We start from the raw sequence: 19930 nt of genomic DNA, 5'->3' as shown, positions 1-19930 counted from the left end.
TCTCCTACTATGTCTCATCCTCCTTGACCTCAAAGCAAAGTTCACAATGTTAACTAGCCCTCTCTTCCTGAACCTCTCCTCCCAGGCAACACTACCGCAATTCTTCTCCTACTCCTCTAAAAGTTACCAACCCCTTTGCATGCTTCCTCCTCCTCTCCTTAAACGTAGTCAGCCAAATCCCTGGATTATTTCTTTTAATATCTGCTAACCATTTCTTCCTACTCTTTTCCCACCATTGAAATCTAAGTTTCAATGCAATCACTTTGGTTAGGAAAGATAGCCCTAAATAAAAACCTCCTAATCATAAAGTTGGTTGCTCAATCTGTCAGTACAGATGTCCTTTCTGAAATGTTCTTTCTTCCCTTCTCTGTTGCTTCACATCAGGTTCCACCAACTTCCTGTCGGACCTCTCTGCTTCTCTGTTTTCTACTTTTCTCTTTCCCTCCCTTTCTCTTCAAGCCAGCCAGCACCACCCAAGACACAGTTTTCAGCTTTTTGCTCTTTAGTCATCCTCTGAAGTCATCCACTCCACTTCACTTTGGTGATTTCCAAACCTTATGTCTAGCCTTAGTATTGATCTCTCATCTGCACGCCAGATGGGCATTTCCCTTTAAATGTCCATTAACCTCTCCTCTCCACAACTCAACTTTCTTACAGATGATCATTCCACATTAGGCCAACTTCCCAAGAGAGCTAAAAGTAAAATTATTTTCTCCCTCCCTTTACAGCTTAACAAATCTATTTTTTTCATTCATCTGTTACCTTCTATTCCCACTATCATAGTCCCAGTTCATTCATTCTCAAGATCATTTAGTCTACCCAATCTAGTCTACCTTCTATACAATCTATCCCACATATCATATTAGTTTGACTTTATACTTCATAAATTGATTCACTACAACATTTACTACAACATTTCTTCTCTCACATTAGTGAAAAGTGCTCTTACAAGTCTGACTCAATTAAAGCAAAGGGGATCCACTTACTTCTCACCAAAAAAATACAACACTTAAGGTAATAGTTCTGAATTTTAATTCAGACACGGCGGGGAGGCGGGGGGAGTACAAGTAGGACTTAGAAGGGAAAGTTAAAGTGGGGAGAGCCAAGACAGATGCAATGATACTCTTTCAAAAGGCATTTTCCCTCAGTTACCTCTATCACTAGTTTTCAACAATTTTTCTATAATGACACCTGTGATGGTCATTCACATACAAAGCATTCCCAGGTGTATACTCATTTAGCAACAAAATGAAAACAATTAAATTAGTAAAACTATGCAAACTTTATAATCACTGACACATTGGTGATGGTACTGTTATTTCTATTTCAGTGACTGATTTCTGTGAACTTTGCTCATCAGCTGAATACAGGCACAGACAGGAGTGATGGTTAAATTATGTAAAAATCTAATCAGCACAGATACTGACAAAGAGGACCGAGGCTGGTGTGAAAACCCATTGGGTCAACCTCCTGTAAACTGACTGAACACCAGCCCTGGGCACGAGACATCCACAGGCATGGGTTCCAGCAACTTCCAGCATGCTGGCTGTCATCAGCTCTCTCTCCCCCCCCCCAAAGGAAGGAAACAATGAAGAGCACAAGGGGCGCCTGGGTGGCTCAGTCGTTAAACATCTGCCTTGGGCTCAGGTCATGATCCCAGGGTCCTGGGATCGAGCCCCGAATCGGACTCCGTGCTCAGCAGGAAGCCTGCTTCTCCCTCTCCCACTCCCCTTGCTTGTGTTCCCTCTCTCGCTATCTCTCTCTCTGTCAAATAAATAAATAAAAATCTTTAAAAAAAAAAAGAAGAGCACGAGGCATAAGCTAAGACATACTCTCTGACTTGAATCTGCTCTATTTCATTAAAAAAGGAGATCATTCACAAGCTTCATTACTTTATAGTATTATAGCATCTATAACCAGTACTTGTGACACTAAAATATCAGCTCTGAGAATGTATGACATTCATAGCCCTAGGCAATATAGTCCAACCTACTCAACCAAAATCTCTTTTTTTTTTTTTTTTTTAAAGATTTTATTTATTTATTTGACAGAGAGAGACACAGCGAGAGAGGGAACACAAGCAGGGGGAGTGGGAGAGGGAGAAGCAGGCTTCCGGCCGAGCAGGGAGCCCGATGCGGGGCTCGATCCCAGGACCCTGGGATCATGACCTGAGCTGAAGGCAGACGCTTAACGACTGAGCCACCCAGGCGCCCCCTCAACCAAAATCTCTTAGTTATTCCTTCCACTAGAGCAAATAAAACCATTTTAGTATTCCTAAAAATTGCAACCTACCTCCATACTTCTGCTCATGCCAGCTAGAGTACTTTTCACCTCCTCCTATTCATCGGATTTCTATGGAAAATTTAAGACTCACTTCAATTCTCACCTTCCAAAAGACTTCATTGATCAACAGTGAACTCAGTAGTTCATAATTCCTCTGTATCATTATACTCTCCTACATTTATTAGCCTCTTCATGTGCACAAAGACAACGCACTGTACTTCCTTTTACGTCCAGAAATATTCAAACAATACCTTACACAGGGTAAGCACTGAAACAATTTTTGATTGATAGCAGCAACACTCCCACATGTTCATACACTTCTAGAACACACAATATAATAGGGAAGAAATTACCTGATTCAATTAAATGCAAACAAAGCACTTCTAGTGGATATTGTACAGTGGGATAGATGTTTATCATTCCTTCACAGGCCTTCTTCAATCTAGCAGTCTCATGAGGAAACTTGAAAATATAAAAGTAAAATAAACTAAGTCATAGTAAAATACGCTTGTGAACACTTTCCTAATTAGAATATAAAAGTCACATTAGAGATTTTAAAAATCAACTTACTTTGGATAAACAGTGAATGAAATGTCTATAAAGTACTTGGTGATCCTCACTAGGAATCTTATCTGATAAGTCCAGTGCATTCTCAAAAGCAGTTAAAAGCTGAAACAAACAAAATAGCTATCATCTTTAGCATACTGAAATGACAAATGTAATAAACAGTTGAAGGTATAAGACTCACTTATACAATATACCACCTCAACTAACGAACTGCAAATGTATTTTATTGTCTCATATTTTCCTATATTGTCTGGCCCTGACAATTTCAATGAGGAAAAAAATGTCTATGCAAGTTTTAGAATAGTTCTAACTCCAACTGGCCAGGAGACTGCACTGAACTATTGAGGGATAAATATAAATTAGCATCATGAATTTAACAAAACATTCTTGTAAGTGCTTGCTGTTCCCTATAAAGTAGTCAACTGGAGAGGTATAGTCTTATTTATATACCAGTGTAACTGCAACTATTCAGATCATTTTTAAAACATCTCTACTGAAATCACCAGTATGCTCCTTGGAACATTTTCAATGGTTACAAATCTTCAATCTTAAATAAATTTGTAAAGTTATACTTATGTCAAAAGAAAACCAGAAATATGACTGAAGTATAATAAAATCACTTCTTATCCAGTATTACTAAATGACTTTGAAGAAAATTCCGAAAGAAGCTTTCTAAATATGTTTTGAGCAAGAAAACAATACTAGAATCCAAATCAAGCACTTTAAAGGATACCATTCATATAGTTATATAAGTTCTACCTTTTTTTTTAAATGAATTTCCATGACTTTATTTTTTTATTTTTTAAAGTAGGCTCCATGCCCAGTGGGACTTGAACTCATGACCCTGATATCAAGACCTTAGCTGAGATCAAAAGTCGTATGTTTAAATGATTGAGCCACCCACGAGCCCCTCCATGACTTTAAAAATGAAAAAGTCTCAATACTGTTCACTACCTCCAAATTTCTTTGTGAAGTATGGTATAAAGTCTACATAAATAGGGAAAATTTTACTCCTCTGATAAAGTTAATAATCTTGCAAAAAGGGAAGCCTAACTTATACCATTTAGCACAAGGGGTTTCAAAAAAAAAAGTAATGCAATTAATCCATTTGGAAAACAGGTGATACATTTTTTCTGAACACACTTAAATAAGCAAAATTATCATTAGAATTCAAGATGAAAATAACCCCACCCTGAAATCCTCTTATCCTATTTAACAGTTAAACATCAATTCTTAAAATGATGACAAGCATAATTAGCTCTCTTTCATGGAGGAGCATAGTACAGATAATTCAAAAAAAACCATTATTTTGGTATTTGGTGTATGTTTGATATTTGTAACCTATAGTTTTTCAAGGAAAGCAATGAAGCCATAATATGAAGATATGATTTAAGAGAAGTTCACAGATCACCTAATTTTGTCACTGCTCAATTTTTTCCCACAACTAAATCTATACACAAATAAACCAACACACAAACAAATGCAAATTATATCCTTCTATTTTTATCTCCAGCATTTAGGACACTGCCTGACATATATAAAAGATTCTATATAAAATACATATTTTCTGAAAAAAGGATTAAGGATTAAATGAACAAACATACAAAGAAATGAACTTCTCATCCTATATTCAGTCTATAATTGCTTACATTTAAAAAGTCCATTCAAATTTCACAAGTATATACTGATGGCTATGTATGATAATAAGAAATTAAGTTTCCTTTTAAACTTACAAATATAAAAAAGTAGAATGGAGATATTTTCCAATTACAGTTCAAAATCAATGGACTGTTTTAGTCTTTTTAAAAATTCTTTTCAATTACTTCAAAATCTATAAACTAAAATGGAATATTTCTAGATATAAGTACCCTATATACTTTAAACAAAATACTGAGTTGCTAAACCTCAAAGTAATTTAGTACTCTTACTTCACAAACATAAAGAAACACACTTTTAAACAAACCTTAAGTAAGTACAACTTTATAGAAATTACAGCAGTTTTGTGAAAGCCAATTTCACAATTTCTTTTTCACGGTGATTAAAAAACGGATTTACTGTGGATTCTTATGAACACAAGGAAGTAAACTGTGATACCCTGAATACCAAGTCCACTCTGTCCAGACTTAATACGAGACTGCAGGCCAGGAATTTTGACTGTATCAGCAAGAACCTCTCTGAATTTAAAATTGAACACTCATAAAATATCAATTTTGACATATGGTACTTTCCTATATTACACCATTATGTTTCCATTTGCTAAATTCAATTAAACGATTAATCTTCATGACACAAACTGTAGGGAATAAAGGGGTCAATACCAATTGCTGGGTCTCATTATTTTGATCCTCAGTACTCTCAGCCAGCAACTGAGTCAATTTCCTCCATAGCTGATGAAGCTCATGGTTGTCTGCACCTTCCTCCTGCCGTGTCTTTATCAATTTGTGCCATGTTCTGGCCACCTAGCAAGAAGGAGATTTAAATGTTTTTTAATTAATCTTAAATGTCAAAAATGCCAATTAAAAATATAAAATCTACAAATAAAAATATTTTTCATTTGCTAATACATAAAAATAGCAAAAGCACAGAACTCCACCTATTATGAATTCCCCAAGAAATAGGTGACTGGGCAAATCCACACAGCCCCTATATTAGAAGTACAACTAAGATACCAGAGTGGAAACAGGAATAATGGCTACATATCCCAATCCTTGTAACTCATAGCATCAGCTATGGATGCACCACAAATGCATCACTAAATTCTACAGACGATGCTTTTACTTATTTTATTTATCCCTGCCCAGTTGCAAAAAGGTTTGGAAGTTAGAATAACTAAAACTTGAATTTTAATTTAGTTTCAAAACACTGTTATTTGTAATATCTCTCTATATTCTTTTAACATCATACTACATATTAATTTTTTTTAATTTTCCCTTAAGCTAAATGAAAGCTTTCTTCTAATAATGCCTTTAGTAAAAGAAGTCTAATACCCCAGCAAATCATTAACCAACCTCTACGTGTTTCTTTTCTTGGTAATATAGATCCACAAGTTTCTTACAGACATCGCACCACTTCTGTTTGTCAACACTTAGAATAAAAAATTAAAAAAAAAAAAAGGATTTTGAATCTGATTAGTGAAAACAACCAAAGGCTTAAGATACTAAAATTAAAATATCCCAATAATACTACTGTCAGGTACTATTTTAAATTAGAACATATCCTCTTTCATACCACAGGAAAATTTTATAAAATAAGCCTCTCATTAACAAAGAAAAGGTTTAAGAAATAATATCTTCCATTATATTAACTGAAAATTTTATCAAAATTCCCAAATTAGTCAATCCTCTTACTAATAGTGTTTTGATTCTGTTTCAATCACAATCAAAAGATTCTGTAACAATGGTATGAAAGAAAAATGCTTCTCAATTCCCAGTAAATGTCTGGAGTACTTCTATGTAAGTTTTAATCAGTTTATTTGAATTAAAGCTTTTAAAGACACTGGCCTTTCCCCATACAATGATTACCTTTCATAAAGATCCAGGAGCTTCTGGTAAACACCAGGTAAGTCATCCTTAGCGTTTATGTGATTACATTTCTCATACAAGCTTGCTAACCCCTAAAATAGGAAACAGTAGAGATTATTCCGTTCTCACATTCATTTTACTAAATAAAGTGACAATCTATAAAGATTATTTATGATAAAGAAAATTGTAATTTACAAATAAAATAATATGTCTGGGATTTGCCTCCAAATAATTAGGGGTAGGACAAAGTAGATGAAAGTAGAGATGAAAAAATACTGGCCATGAGTGGATTTTTATTGAAGCTAGGTGATAGCCAAAGGAGCTCATTATACCATTCTCTTTACTTCTGAAAATATAATTGAAGTGGGCATCTAGGTGGCTCAGTCGGTTAAGCGTACAACTCTTGATTTCAGCTCAGGTCATGATCTTAAGATCTTCGGATCAAGCCCTGAGTCAAGCTCCGTGCACAGCAGGGAGTCTGCCTGAGAATTCTCTTTCCCTCTCCCTCTGCCCCTCCCCACTCGTGCACGCTGCATGCGTACAGGTACTCTCTCTCTAATCTTAACTCTTAAGACATTACTATATGACACTACTTTTATATGGTCAAAATAAAAAAATCCAAGTAATTTGTGGAACCTGTCATCTTTGCTTCAAAGAAAGATCAGGTATCTTAAATCAATCAATACATACTAAAAGCAGGCATCTCTCTAAGTGTGTTACCAGATACCCCCTCTCACGTTCTTGTTCACATAAATGTGATACAAACAGGTTCATGTTCTCCCAAGCCTACTGCCTACTATTAATCAGTTTCTAGGATGTGATTGAGATATGAAACAAACTTATTAAATATGAAAAAGTTGGAGAAGCCAACAAAAAACATGAAGAACATAAAATAAGGAAAAAGAATTTCACTTGTACTCAAATATATAGATTTGCAAATTTTTTTTACCTTTAGAAAACAGATTAATAACCATTTCTTTTCCCCTGAATAAGCATAAAGAATATCCTTGATAAGTCTTTCATATGCACACATAATTAAATTAGAGATTTATATAATCATATTTCAATTCCAATCCTCACCTTTGGAAATAATCCATTGGGTTGGATATCAAATAATGTTAAATAGCAGCATTGGCATTTTTTTTTTTAACTAACATTCAGGTTTAGAAGACCAATAAATTAAAAATTTTTTTCTTCTGTGAGGTAAATAAAGGTTTAAATGCTTTTTTAAAAAGCTGCTACCTATATTTTAAAAAATGGGGCAAAAAATTCTTTACCATTAATATAGGAAAAAAAAATTTCTACATACCTGCCAAGCCAGTAATTGGTCTGGTTCTAGTTCAGCAGCTTTCTTATAGGCACCCTGGGCCTGATCAGGTTGTTCTAACTCCGCTGCAGCAACACCAATAAAAACCCAGGCATTATAGTTATTTTTCTCTTGTTTTAACACTGTCTGATTAAAAAAAATTAAAAAGAACGGGTCATTAAATTTTGGAAGCTAATGAACAAACAACTAAAAGACTGTCGACTTGAGTGTCAGGAAATCTGGATCTACCACTAACTGGGTGATCTTAAGAAAGCCACTTAACCTCTCTGGTCTTCGGTTTCCTCAAGGAGAGAAGGAGCTGGAGTGGATCAGTAATTGTAAAGAGTCTAAAACATGAGGCATATTTTTTAAAAGCTGTCCAAGCAATGCTGATGCCTCCATCAAATGCCTCCCCATGCTCCTTGAAAATACTATGTACAAAAAGAAGACTAAGACTATTCATACCACCCAACCATCTTGCCTGCCTCCACTCCACACTGCCACCAGTCAACTCACAAAACTGTTTTCCATATCGTTTCACCCTAACCAATGCCCATATTTTCCTTCACTATGATGACATTTCCCACCACCAGACAGATTTTTCATCGAAATAACAGGGTAGGAAAGTAGACTGACCCCAATGTGACTATACCAAATATGTTCAAAAATAAATAGTGGCAATGAATGTTTAAATACCACCTGTCAACAAGAATAAAAATTATATGTAGAGCTATTGCTTTCAGAAAGAACAGCTACTTGCTAAAGTAAAAGTTTGAAACAGAAAACAAAGATGTTCTAGTGACAGAAAACAAAACTAGTAGCTACAATGAAATTAGCTCTTAAGATTTTACATATTCTAGAGAAAATAAGAATAATTCCATGAGTTGAGACAGATTATTGTGTTTATATGCATCCACATGACACTTCCAGCAATCTCCCACCAATCTATAGCACAAATTCCATTCTATCCAACAATGCTGTCTCCCAAAAAACTAACAACAAGGTAACTACTAAAGCTGACAATTCTTTAACCTCTAATATGTCCAATTAGTTGACTCCCCCTTTATTCTACTATCGCTCCACTTCTCAATTCTCATCCCTCCTTTCCCAGCTTAGACTCCACTGACCCATGACTGTCCTCTCTCCCTGGCAAAAATCCTCAACTCCTTTGCCTCTCTTCCCCATCATCGTTCTCAACATCCATACTTGAACCCCAGCATGCCCATTTCTAAGCTTGAGAAGCTGGGAATGAAGAGAGAAACTACACAACTCAGTTCAGTGATTTCACTTCAATAACATGAAACTTCAAATGGACATTCATTAGGGCCTGGCAATCCCTTCAATCCTCACTAGCAAGTTAAATAACAACTACTTCATACCTTCTTTCATCTCAAATCTCCTACACAGCTCTTCTTCCACTCTCAGCTTATACTTTACTAAGAAAATATCAGAGGGGAACATTCCTCTCTTCCTACCCCCAAACCTACAAATCTGACAGTATATGGATTTACACCTATCTTTCCCCCTGCTAAGATGGAAAAAGTATCAAAGACCCCTCTCTCGAGCTCAGGATCCCATCCTCTCTTACTCCTACACTACACTCTCTCTCCTGCACATTCAGTTTCTCCCTCTGGACAGGTACATTTCCCTCATTACCTTACAGAGGAGATTTAGAACCTTGAGTCTCCCATTCACAAACCAAATAGAATTACACTGTCAACATACCATTAAAGAATGAAAACTTATGATACAGTAGTGCTCCATAATACAACCCATCAAAAGATACCTAAGAGATATTCAGGTTTTGAGAGTGTGACTTTGAGTATGGCCAATGTAGTTTATCCTAGCACAATCACTCTAATGGTCTACTAAACAACTGAACCATGTTTGTTACATTTAGACAATAAATGATACACATATTACAAATCCATAATGCTTGTAAATAGTTAACATACTTTTACTGTGGAATAAAAAAATATATCAGTTACCTTACAATGTTTCAAAGCTTCTTTGTATTCTTTGTTTCTGATTGCATCTCTAGCACTTTTTAGAGCAGTCTTTACTTCCTTGCTGGACATTCTGTGGAAAATAAAAAGCCTGAGTGAACCTACAATAATGCCAACAAACTTAACTATCTGAAAAACGCACATGTAATGCCTTTTATCTGGAAATCTTTCCACTCTTAAGGTCCCTATAGTGTATTCTCTCACCTCTTCAGATTTTTACTCAAATGTCACTTGCTCAGTGAAACCTTGGCTGGCCACACTACTTAAAATTTCAACCCTTCCTCCCCTCACACCCAACCACACAATATTCCCTTAACCCCCTCCCTAACATTTAGCATCTTATACACTATATATTTTACTTATTTTATTTATTATCTGTTCCCTAAACCCACTAGCATGTAAGTGCCATGTAGGCAGGGATTTTTGTCTGTGGTTGCTGTGAACTGCTCTATGGCCAGTACCTAGTATCTGACAAATTGTATACATTAATAAATATTTGTTGAAAGTCAGCTGTATTTGAGTTATACTCATTCTTCATATAGTAGACTAAAACACAGATGATCTAATGGACCAGGACCCAAAACACATTATCAATCTCAATCCAATTCTACAGTAAGAAGTTTTAGTAGAATAAGCATAAATCACAAAGTAAAAACACTAACACAAATTAACTGCAGTAATTTTGATCTAAGAGCATAAGAAAGAATTCTGTTTTAATGCTGGTTTCTATAAAATATAAATCAGGATACTAACTTTCTTCACAGTAAAGGTCACTGTCGAGATACAGCAATATAGTAGTCTTTGAAGAGAAATAAATGCAATGTTTACACTTAAATGAAAGTGATGAATATGCTACAGGATGATGCACTAATTTCAACCATAAAAAGATACTTCAATTGGTAGACAAACTATTCCTTCATTTAAATTTAAGCTATGTTAATTTAATTTTAAATAAACTAACATATCTTAAGGTTTTACAACTTATTCTGATTTACCAGTAAACAACTTATTCTGATTTACTAGTAAATAGGTCAAATTCAATCACAACTCAATGCTGAAAAAAAGAAACACCTGTATTTTTTGACAATTCTAATCTCGTCAGGAAACAAAGCTGGGTAAATAGTAATCCATTATAGACTGCAGATGTTCATGGCAGCAAAATGAATCAAGAAGATGGCTTGCTGACACGGTGTACTGACATCCTTTATACCCAAAGAGGCTGAGGTACAAGTGCAGATCAAAGAAGTTTAAGAAAGCAGGGAAATAGCTCTAGGCTTGGCCCGCTGGCTGACCATTGCCGGCCGCCCAGTGGCCCGGCAGCCTAGGACCCCGGGGAGGCCGAATAGGCCACAGACCCACTGGAGGGGCTAAGATGGACCTTGTACTCAATGCTGCAGATTATTATTTTTTTACACTGTACTTCTATCCAGCCTCATGGTCTGAGGATGACATCTTCCGACAATTAGTCTCCTGACTGTAACAAAGCTTGGTGCTTATATCCTCTCTTCTTTGCAACACTGAGCTATTATTTTGTCTATGATCATTCATTAATGAAGCATCCACAATTTTTAAAGAATCAAGTCTATAGAGAGATTATGTTTACTGTCCAGTCATTGCCATGGATTAGTATTCCCACTGTGTCAGTGTTCCTGCTGGAGTTGAGAGGTTACAGCAAATAATATGGTGACGTAGGAGAGTTTCCCAGTGGCTGGGTTCGCCTCTTTGTTAGTATACAGTCCTTCCTCTTTTTCACTGACATGCTGATCTACTGGATTCACAGAGGCCTTCATCATAGACTTGTGTATAAGTGCATACACAAACCTCATCATCTCTGGAAGATTCCTACTCCATTTGCAAGTCATGCTTTTGACCCTGTGGATGGCTTCCTTCAGAGTCTACCTTACCATATATACCCTTTTATCATCCCATTACACAAGGTGGTCTACTTAAGTTTGTACATCTTGGTCAACATCTGGACGATTTCCATTCATGATGGTGATTTCCGTGTTCCCCACATCTTAAGGCCATTTATTAATGGCTCAGCCCATCATACAGACCACCACATGTTCTTTGACTATAACTATGGACAGTATTTCACCTTGTGGGATAGAATTGGAAGTCCATCCTCCTTTGAAGGGAAGGGACCACTTAGTTATGTGACATAGATGACAGAAGACAAGTGCAACAGCCATGTAGAAAATGGTTGTAAAAATGAAAAATTATTCAGTGGGGAGTTTACAAAGACTGAGTAGATTGTTGCCCTATTATTAAATATTATGAAATATTTTAATAAGGAAAAATAATCTACATACATACAACCAAGAGACATAGCAAGCGAATGGTATTTGAGAGTCTGCATTATGGGTACTGTTGAGGAATGATCGTGATGTAGATCGAGGAAGGAATGCTGTGAACACCAAAATTTTAACCTCATGTTTACCATACTAGGTGTTGGTCTCAAGGACAAGTCGTGTCTCTGTAGCCAGCATATCTGTAACTTGTATAGCCTCAACAACAGTTTTTATAAGGATAGAGAATAAATTATTGAGGGGACTAGGTTATGTCCTTTTGCCTTAATCCACCCATATTCATTAAGAAAAATACATTGTGCTTGATAATACCAAGACTAAGCATCATAACAAAGAAATACTAATATAAACATGGTTCCTTGTCTCAGGAATGGTTAAGTCTTCAATGTTGGTATGATAATGACTACCTGTAGTATTTTGTTCAAGTGGATACATCAGTGTGAAAAAAAAAATCTGATATAACGTACTAGTGGCCAAGTAAATGACCTAATTAACAGCAGGTGTAATAAGATTATCATCTTCCTACACATAGGAAGCTTATTCTCTGGGGACATTGTCAAATATTACATTTTACTGATGAAAAAATAAACTAGAATTTTAAAAAATAAAATAAATAAATAAATAAAAGAAAGCAGGGAAATAAAACAAAACAAAAAAACAAGCCTTCTGACTCAAACAATGTTAGATTCAAAATAATATGAAAATTGACATATAAAATCAATTTATTTGCAGCTACAATCAGATTCCTTAAATAGGCAGAAAAGTAACTTTTTGCCTAGTTACATTAATTATACAAGTAAACCTGCACAGTTCATATGCTCTTATTTTAGCAATAGTTCTCTCACCTGAAATTATCTTGGTATAAATTTATAGGTGCAAACTTCAGGATTTTTTTTTTTTTTTTTGTAGTCTATAAACTTTGACTGGAACAGGCAACAAATTTCAGCGATGATTTCACATTAAATTTTCTCACACCAAAATTATCTTGGGTGGATAAATCTGCAGACTAAAAAGAAGAGAAATGAGTGATGATTAACAACTAATCTGGACCAATAGAAAGGGATAAAAAGAGACATCCAAGGGGAAAAAATTAAGTTAAAAAAGAACAAAAACAGTTCCAAGATAAGACCAAGCAAAAACAAAGAGAAGAATTCAACTTTGCGAAGAGAAAGATCACCATCTCTTCTATCGCCTAGCATTTGAGTGGAAGCACATTCAAACAAGGCAGAACCAGACACCACCAAGCCTACATGCAACCCCCAAGCCATACACTGCATAGGACATAAAAGCAATAGAAAAGAAGCCTCCTGCTCTAAAGAATATAATCTAAACCAAACCTAAGACATATGAGTAATTAAAGAACCAAACGCTGAACTAAGGATAATGAATACAACTGCAAGAGGAGTTTAAAGAAGGAAGGAAGTGTGGTGTGAAGTAATGAAGAGATACCAAAAGAAGACAGGATTTAAGAATGGAGGGAAGAAGGACAACTGTTCCAGTCAGAAGTAACTGCATCAGCTAAGTCAGAGAAATAGGAATGAACGTGGCATGTGTAGGACACAATGAGAAAAGTGGGCTCAGTGGAGCAGAAGGGACTTGCTGAAGAACAGAAGAAAATGAGGTTCACTGGATAAAGTAGAACACTAGACTACAGAAGACCTTAAAAATCAGACACACGGACAAGTGTAGACTTAAATATAGCAGCAAAAACAGCTGTTAAATGCCTCTACATAAGGTATTTTTAAAGACCACATTAGACAAACTCCATTCTTCCCTTGGCAACCAACTAATGTTCAACACCCTTCCATATCCCTGTATGTCTCCATATGTAATGACAATTACCCTTACTGCAGTGGGATCTTCTATTCTTCTCTTCCTATTCCTTTTTCTTTTTTTTATTAATTTTTAAATTTCATTTTATCATGTTATGTTAATCTTCCTATTCGTTCTTCATTTGATTTGGCATTTAGCATAATATGCTAGCACTGAGGCCCTCTCTCTTCACCTAACATTTATACAGTGAGAAATATACAGATACAGATATAGACAATATAGATAGATAGATATAGATCAGTTTTAGGGGATTAACTAATTTTTGAAAAGACAAAATAATCTGCCCCTTTCTAGCCCTAAAAACTTCTCCTATTTTTGGGAGATGGAGTAGAGAAGAGAGAGGCTCATTCATTCATTTTCTAAACAAAGCTTTCCTAAGTACTAACCTACTAGGTATCATCAAACTCACTTCCTTTCATAGAGCAAAAACGAATGAAGAAAAATGATACACCTCTATTTGGGACACTTCCTTCTATTCCAAGTATTTCCAACATTTCAAAGAAAAATCTAGCTCTTTTACAAGTGTCTTTAATATTCTTCCACAGCCCCACCCACTTTCCCTTGATAATCTCTCCTATTTTTTTTCTTCTCAATCTCAAGTCATACTCATTCAATAAGAGCATTCATTTCGCAGACTTTCAACTCAGTGAAAGGGTTTCTACTACCAAACTAAAAGGGTTTTTATTCAACATATCAAGCATAAAAAGTAGCAACAACTGCACTTAAAAAAAGTTAGAAAGTGACACACATTCCAAAATGATAAATCTCAAAAATAACAAATGTAGGTGGATGAATTACTATGTCCTACACACCCCAGCTAAAGCTACAGAACCTTAAGCTACATTCCATTGTGCAGATATGGAGACTCCACAAAGCAAACGTAACAACAATAATAAATAATAACAATAATGACAATGGAAGTTAACTACAGAAAGCAAAATACGGTACTTTTAAATCTAATAACAACAGTCTAAAGGTGTTTTTTGATGACCTATAGTCTGGCAATAACAACCTACACTATCACACCCTTCTTCTGAAATGAATCGGTAAAAACAATGACTAAGTAAAAACAGACTCCAATTACCTTATTATTTAGCATTCTAGACACTTACCTTTTACCTACTATCTTCTATCTTCTTTTTGAATTGAATTTCAGATTGTTCCTTAACCATTATCCATCTAAATTAAGTAAAGTATGAGACAGGTAACATAAAAAGCATGATAAACAGCCCAAAACTCTGTGAATTTTTTAACATATCAGATTCATGTTTAATTTTCATAATTCATAATTTAAAACACAAGAAATAATTAGGTACAATTTTTCATCTTTTTTTCTTTCCCAAAATTTCTGAATTGGTCTGTGTTCCCAGAGCCTCAGGTGATAAAAGGAACTTCCATAAACAGAAAAATTCTCAAAAAACATTCCAGAAACTCAAAATGCATGAACTTCAGTATAAAAAACTGAGCCAAAAAAGGTATCAACTATGTCTATGTACTTTGTTTTGAATCGAGGACAACCAACAGTACTTACTTACTCCCTATTTGCAGCCTAACTATACTAAAGTGAACCTGTTTTAAGCCATAAAAAGAATTATAAATATGTAAAATGTTGCCCACATCATGCAACTAGATTAATTTAAAATCTAATGAAAATAGAGAAAACTTTCTTTAAATGTCAAAAACCCAGCTAAATAACCATCTGAAATATTAACACAAATTCTCCATGATATAATCCTAAGTATCTTTTGATGGGATCTCTGAAATAAATTCCGTCAAACAAAATTAATCTAGAATGCTTCATGGAAAGAATGGAAGTGATTTCAAAAAACTGAATTAAAAAAACAGCAATGCTACCTTAAACTAGGAAATGAACAAAATTTAGGTGAAGCAGGTGGGGATGAACAAAAAAGAGAAAGTAAGCTTACTGGACTGAAACATGTACTGGCAATATACTTAAAATAGAATGGTTAGTTCCATAGAAAAGGGTCTTACTGTTAAGAAAATAAGTATTGTGGCCTCCTGTCCTCTTTCCACCATCTTTCCATGCTGCCGTAATGGTGCACATGAATGTCCTGGCAGATGTTCTCAAGAGCATTAACAATGCCGAAAAGAGAGCCAAACACCAGGTTCTTACTATGCCATGCTCCAAAGTCATCATCCAGTTTCTAACTGTGATGATGAAGCATGGTTACATTGGCAAATTTGAAATCACTGATGATCACAGAGCTGGAAAAATTGTTGTGAACCTCACGGGCAGGTCAAACAAGCATGGAGTGATCAGCCCTAGATTTGATGTACAACTCAAAGATCTGGAAAAATGGCAGAATAATCTGCTCCCATCCTGCCAGATCGGTTTCACTGTGCTGACAACCTCGGTTGGCATCATGGACCACGAAGGAGCAAGACGAAAATACACAGGAAGGAAAATCCTGGGCTTCTTTTTCTAGGGATTAATACATACGTGCAAATAAAATGCCTTAATGGAAAAACAAGTACTGTGATCCAAACAATGTTTAAGAAAGTAAAATAAAAGTTAAAACAAGAAGGATAACGAGGGAAGGTAAAACAAAAGTAAAAACCTGACTCTATCCATTACACTAATTTTTTTAAGCCCCAAACCAACCTGATTGTAATTACTTAGTCACTTCAACTCTGTTCTTACAAAACACCCCAGGTTTTGTCAGGCCCTTCATTCTGCCATAACCACCCGCCAAGCCAAAACTTAACCTTGTTCAGAATATGCTTAGGATGCAGATACATCTGGGTTCAAGTACAATCTGAACTTGGACATCTTACTTCACCACTCCAAGCTTATTTCCTCATTGATAAAGTGAGGATTACATCACTTACTTGATATTTGCATAAATGGAGTGCCTGAACAAACATAAGACACAGTTGACCCTCAAACAACATGGGCTTGGAGTCCACTTATACATGGATTTTTTTCAATAAATGTATTTTCTGTACTGTCAATGTATTGTAAATGTATTTTCCCTTCCTTAGGATTTTCTTTCTTTTTTTTTTTTTTTTTAAGATTTTATTATTTACTTGTCAGAGAAAGAGAGGCAGTGCATGGGAGGACAAGCAGGGGGAGCTGCAGCAGAGGGAGAAGCAAGCTCCCCACCCAGCAAGGAGCCCAATGTGGATGCAGGGCTCGATCCCAGGACCCTGGGATCATGACCTGAGCCGAAGGCAGACGCTTAACCGACTGAGCCACCCAGGCATCCCTCCTTAGGATTTTCTTAATAACCTTTTCTTTTCTCTAGCTTACTTTATTGTAAGAATACAGTATATAATACATATAACATAGAAAATAATGTGTTAACTTTATATTATCTGTAAGGCTTCTGGTCAACAGTGGGCTATTAGTAGTTAAGTTTTTGAGGAGTAAAAGTTACATGTGGATTTTTGGCTGTGTCGGCACCCCTAACTTCCACATTGTTCAAGGGTCAACTGTATATTAGTTCTATTCTCCTTATCTACTGCCACCCTCTCAATCAACTTCACTTTTTTTTCTATTCCTAATTCACATGGTTACTACAAACTTTCTCTACATATTTAAAATCCCCAATCCCTCATTCTTTGATCTCTCAAGTAGTAACCTTCTTGCCAATGTTCTTCAAAAGATGTCTATCATCAAACACAAGTATCCTCTTTGAATTATGTGAATACTAGTCCAGAGTAAATCCTGCAAAAGAGACCACTCCATCCTCTGAATCACTGAAACATTAGTTGAGCTATTCATTCAAACTTAATCGGTATTTTTTTACCATTGCTATATTGATATGCTCTGTTTCCCAGGTTAATAAAACCCGAAACAAAAGTATTATATCTTTGGAGTTCCTTACATATTCAACACCTATTGAGTAATATGTACTCAATAAATGGCTGATTGTCCAGCTCCCAAAGCCTACTCTAAACACTTAGTTTCCCCACTGCCAAAAGGAAGTAATTCTCAGTTTGCTAAAATGAGAAAGGAAGAATCCTTTTTTGTGTATCAGCTCACATAACTTTTTGCACCATCTCCCAATACTTTCCACTTTACATCTTTGCTTCTCTCATTCAGCCTGTTCACACTGCTTCTATCTACTCAAATGGTACATGTAAATTGAAGGCCAAATTCAAGCATCAAGCATAAAGCCTTCTCAGATGAATCTCACTAGTCTGAACTTCTAACATTTTTAATCTAAACCAACATTTCCAAAAAGTATTCCCAGGAATAGTAACATGCTTAAAACTATTAACACACCATCTAGTAATTCTGTGAATGCTACACATTATATATCTCACTTTTAAAGTCATTCTAAATATATATTAGCACACTAAAGACTCTGAAAAGTCCTAAAGACCCAAAGATAGTTTAACCTAACATTTCTAAAACTTACATTACTATGGAACATTTATTTTAATGAACAGCAATTAACATTTTGAAGCACATTAGCATTCTCCAAAGTATAATTTGGGATATTCTGGGTTTTGTTTTTGTATGTTTGGAAATTAACTATATTTTTGATGTCTCTTATACTGTTATTAAATTTACAGGGGTGTGAGTGTGTTTGTTTCCCAGAAGTAAACTGGAAGTTCCTTAGGAGCAAAGACTACTTCTATTATTCTCTTTCATTTCCTACAGCGTCTAGTACATTGTAGATAATCAACAAATATTCACAGAATCACAGATGGTAAATACTGAATTTATTCCACATAGTCACTAACTTCACACTTAACCTCCTTTTCCTAAGGCAGAATTTAGTGCTGCGGGTATATTGGACGTTAAAAGAACTACAAAGAATCAAAATCTATACCAAGACCTTTCAATTGAAAATCTTTCTAAACTGCAGTTAAGCATTTCACAAAAGCAAGCAATCTCTAACATACAAATCTTTAACTGATGATTTAAACATACATGTAATAGATCACCTACCCTCAATGCAAAACATACATAGGCATGAACACCCCTCAAAAGTAACTTTTCAGATAGTTACTGATTAGCAAAAATGCTTTATGTCCAGAAAAGAGTGACCAAAATAATGAAGAAACCTGCAATTATATAACTAGCTGAAGGAAATTAGGAAGTCCTTGGCAAAAAAAAAATGGTGGAGAAAGAGGCGAAAAGGGTTGCTGAAAAGGATTACTTGCATAAAAATGAAGAGAAATGGACCAAAGAACGATTAAAAGTAGAGGAAGGCTGACTTCAGCTCAAAATAGGAACTGTTAATCAGACATGGCAAATGTGGAATGGGCTACTCATAGGAAGTACATTCCCATCACTAGAGATAAAAAAGCACAGACTGGACAATTCACTTGGCAGGAATGTTGGGACAAATTGCATGTCAGATGGGTAGTAGGACTAGAAGCCCCTAGATTCTTCCAGTGCTATGTCTCTGGGGCCCTAAGATATCCATCTTGCTCCAACTCACTGCAGCACCTGCTCCCACTGACACTGCCAAGGGGAAAGAGGAAAAAAAGATGTGTTCCTGTCATTCTGACTGGGAACTCAGAATACATGCCTTGGGAAAACAAAGCCAGAGAGAGTAAACACAGTTCACAGAAATAGTACCACACTACAGATAAAGTTAGATATATTTTTTACAAATCTAAAAGTCAGTCAACAATGTTTCTGTGGTGAAATGCTTTCCACACTCCAAATTAACTCAAAACAAATTTTTGAAACATAACCTGATCATGACGCCGCTTACCTATATTATCTCCCATGCTATAAGGCTGCAGTTTCACGTATGTTAGCTTTGTTTCCCTAGAGTTTAAGTTCCTTGCAGACAGGAACTATTGTTCATATATTTGAACACTCACAAAGAGCTTTAGCATGCTTCTTGATTAAGAATTTGTCTACACTGGGGCGCCTGGGTGTCTCAGTCAGTTGAGCGGCTGCCTTCGGCTCAGGTCATGATCCCAGGGTCCTGGGATCGAGCCCCGCGTCGGGCTCCCTGCTCAGTGGAGAGTCTGCTTCTCCCTCTCTCTCTGCCTACTTGTGCTCTCTATCTCTCTGTCAAATAAATAAATAAAATCTTAAAAAAAAAAAAAAAAAAAGAATTTGTCTACACTAATAGAGTTTAAGCTCATCAGAATGTCATGAAATGTTATGATTAA

At 35.7% G+C, this 19930-nt stretch overlaps 2 protein-coding genes and 1 pseudogene across 3 annotated transcripts in view; 2 read left to right on the top strand and 1 right to left on the bottom strand.

Annotated features, from left to right (window-relative positions):
• Nucleotides 1-19930, bottom strand: part of TTC37 (tetratricopeptide repeat domain 37) — an 84143-nt gene that overhangs the window by 63273 nt on the left and 940 nt on the right. Inside the window, exons 2-10 of one of the 2 annotated variants that reach the window (XM_032403980.1) lie at nucleotides 14938-15004; nucleotides 12838-12998; nucleotides 9666-9756; nucleotides 7681-7824; nucleotides 6372-6463; nucleotides 5859-5934; nucleotides 5169-5309; nucleotides 2854-2952; nucleotides 2637-2745 (exon numbers count right to left, since the gene is read on the bottom strand). In XM_032403980.1, coding sequence (XP_032259871.1) covers nucleotides 2637-2745; nucleotides 2854-2952; nucleotides 5169-5309; nucleotides 5859-5934; nucleotides 6372-6463; nucleotides 7681-7824; nucleotides 9666-9755 — 751 coding nt within the window. In that variant the 5' untranslated portion in view covers nucleotide 9756; nucleotides 12838-12998; nucleotides 14938-15004. The remainder of the gene's footprint in view (nucleotides 1-2636; nucleotides 2746-2853; nucleotides 2953-5168; nucleotides 5310-5858; nucleotides 5935-6371; nucleotides 6464-7680; nucleotides 7825-9665; nucleotides 9757-12837; nucleotides 12999-14937; nucleotides 15005-19930) is intronic. The other variant, XM_032403979.1, reaches the window with a different exon arrangement.
• Nucleotides 9767-12590, top strand: LOC116632230 (annotated as a pseudogene).
• Nucleotides 15031-16807, top strand: LOC116632231 (40S ribosomal protein S15a-like). Its single transcript, XM_032403985.1, has one exon. It carries the CDS (start codon nucleotides 15880-15882, stop codon nucleotides 16270-16272), a length of 393 nt encoding a protein of 130 aa, XP_032259876.1. The 5' UTR covers nucleotides 15031-15879; the 3' UTR covers nucleotides 16273-16807.

This window comes from Phoca vitulina, unplaced genomic scaffold (genome assembly GCF_004348235.1).
Source record: "Phoca vitulina isolate PV1807 unplaced genomic scaffold, GSC_HSeal_1.0 scaffold6, whole genome shotgun sequence".
NCBI lineage: Eukaryota > Metazoa > Chordata > Mammalia > Carnivora > Phocidae > Phoca > Phoca vitulina.
This window is presented reverse-complemented; position numbering and strand designations above follow the sequence as displayed.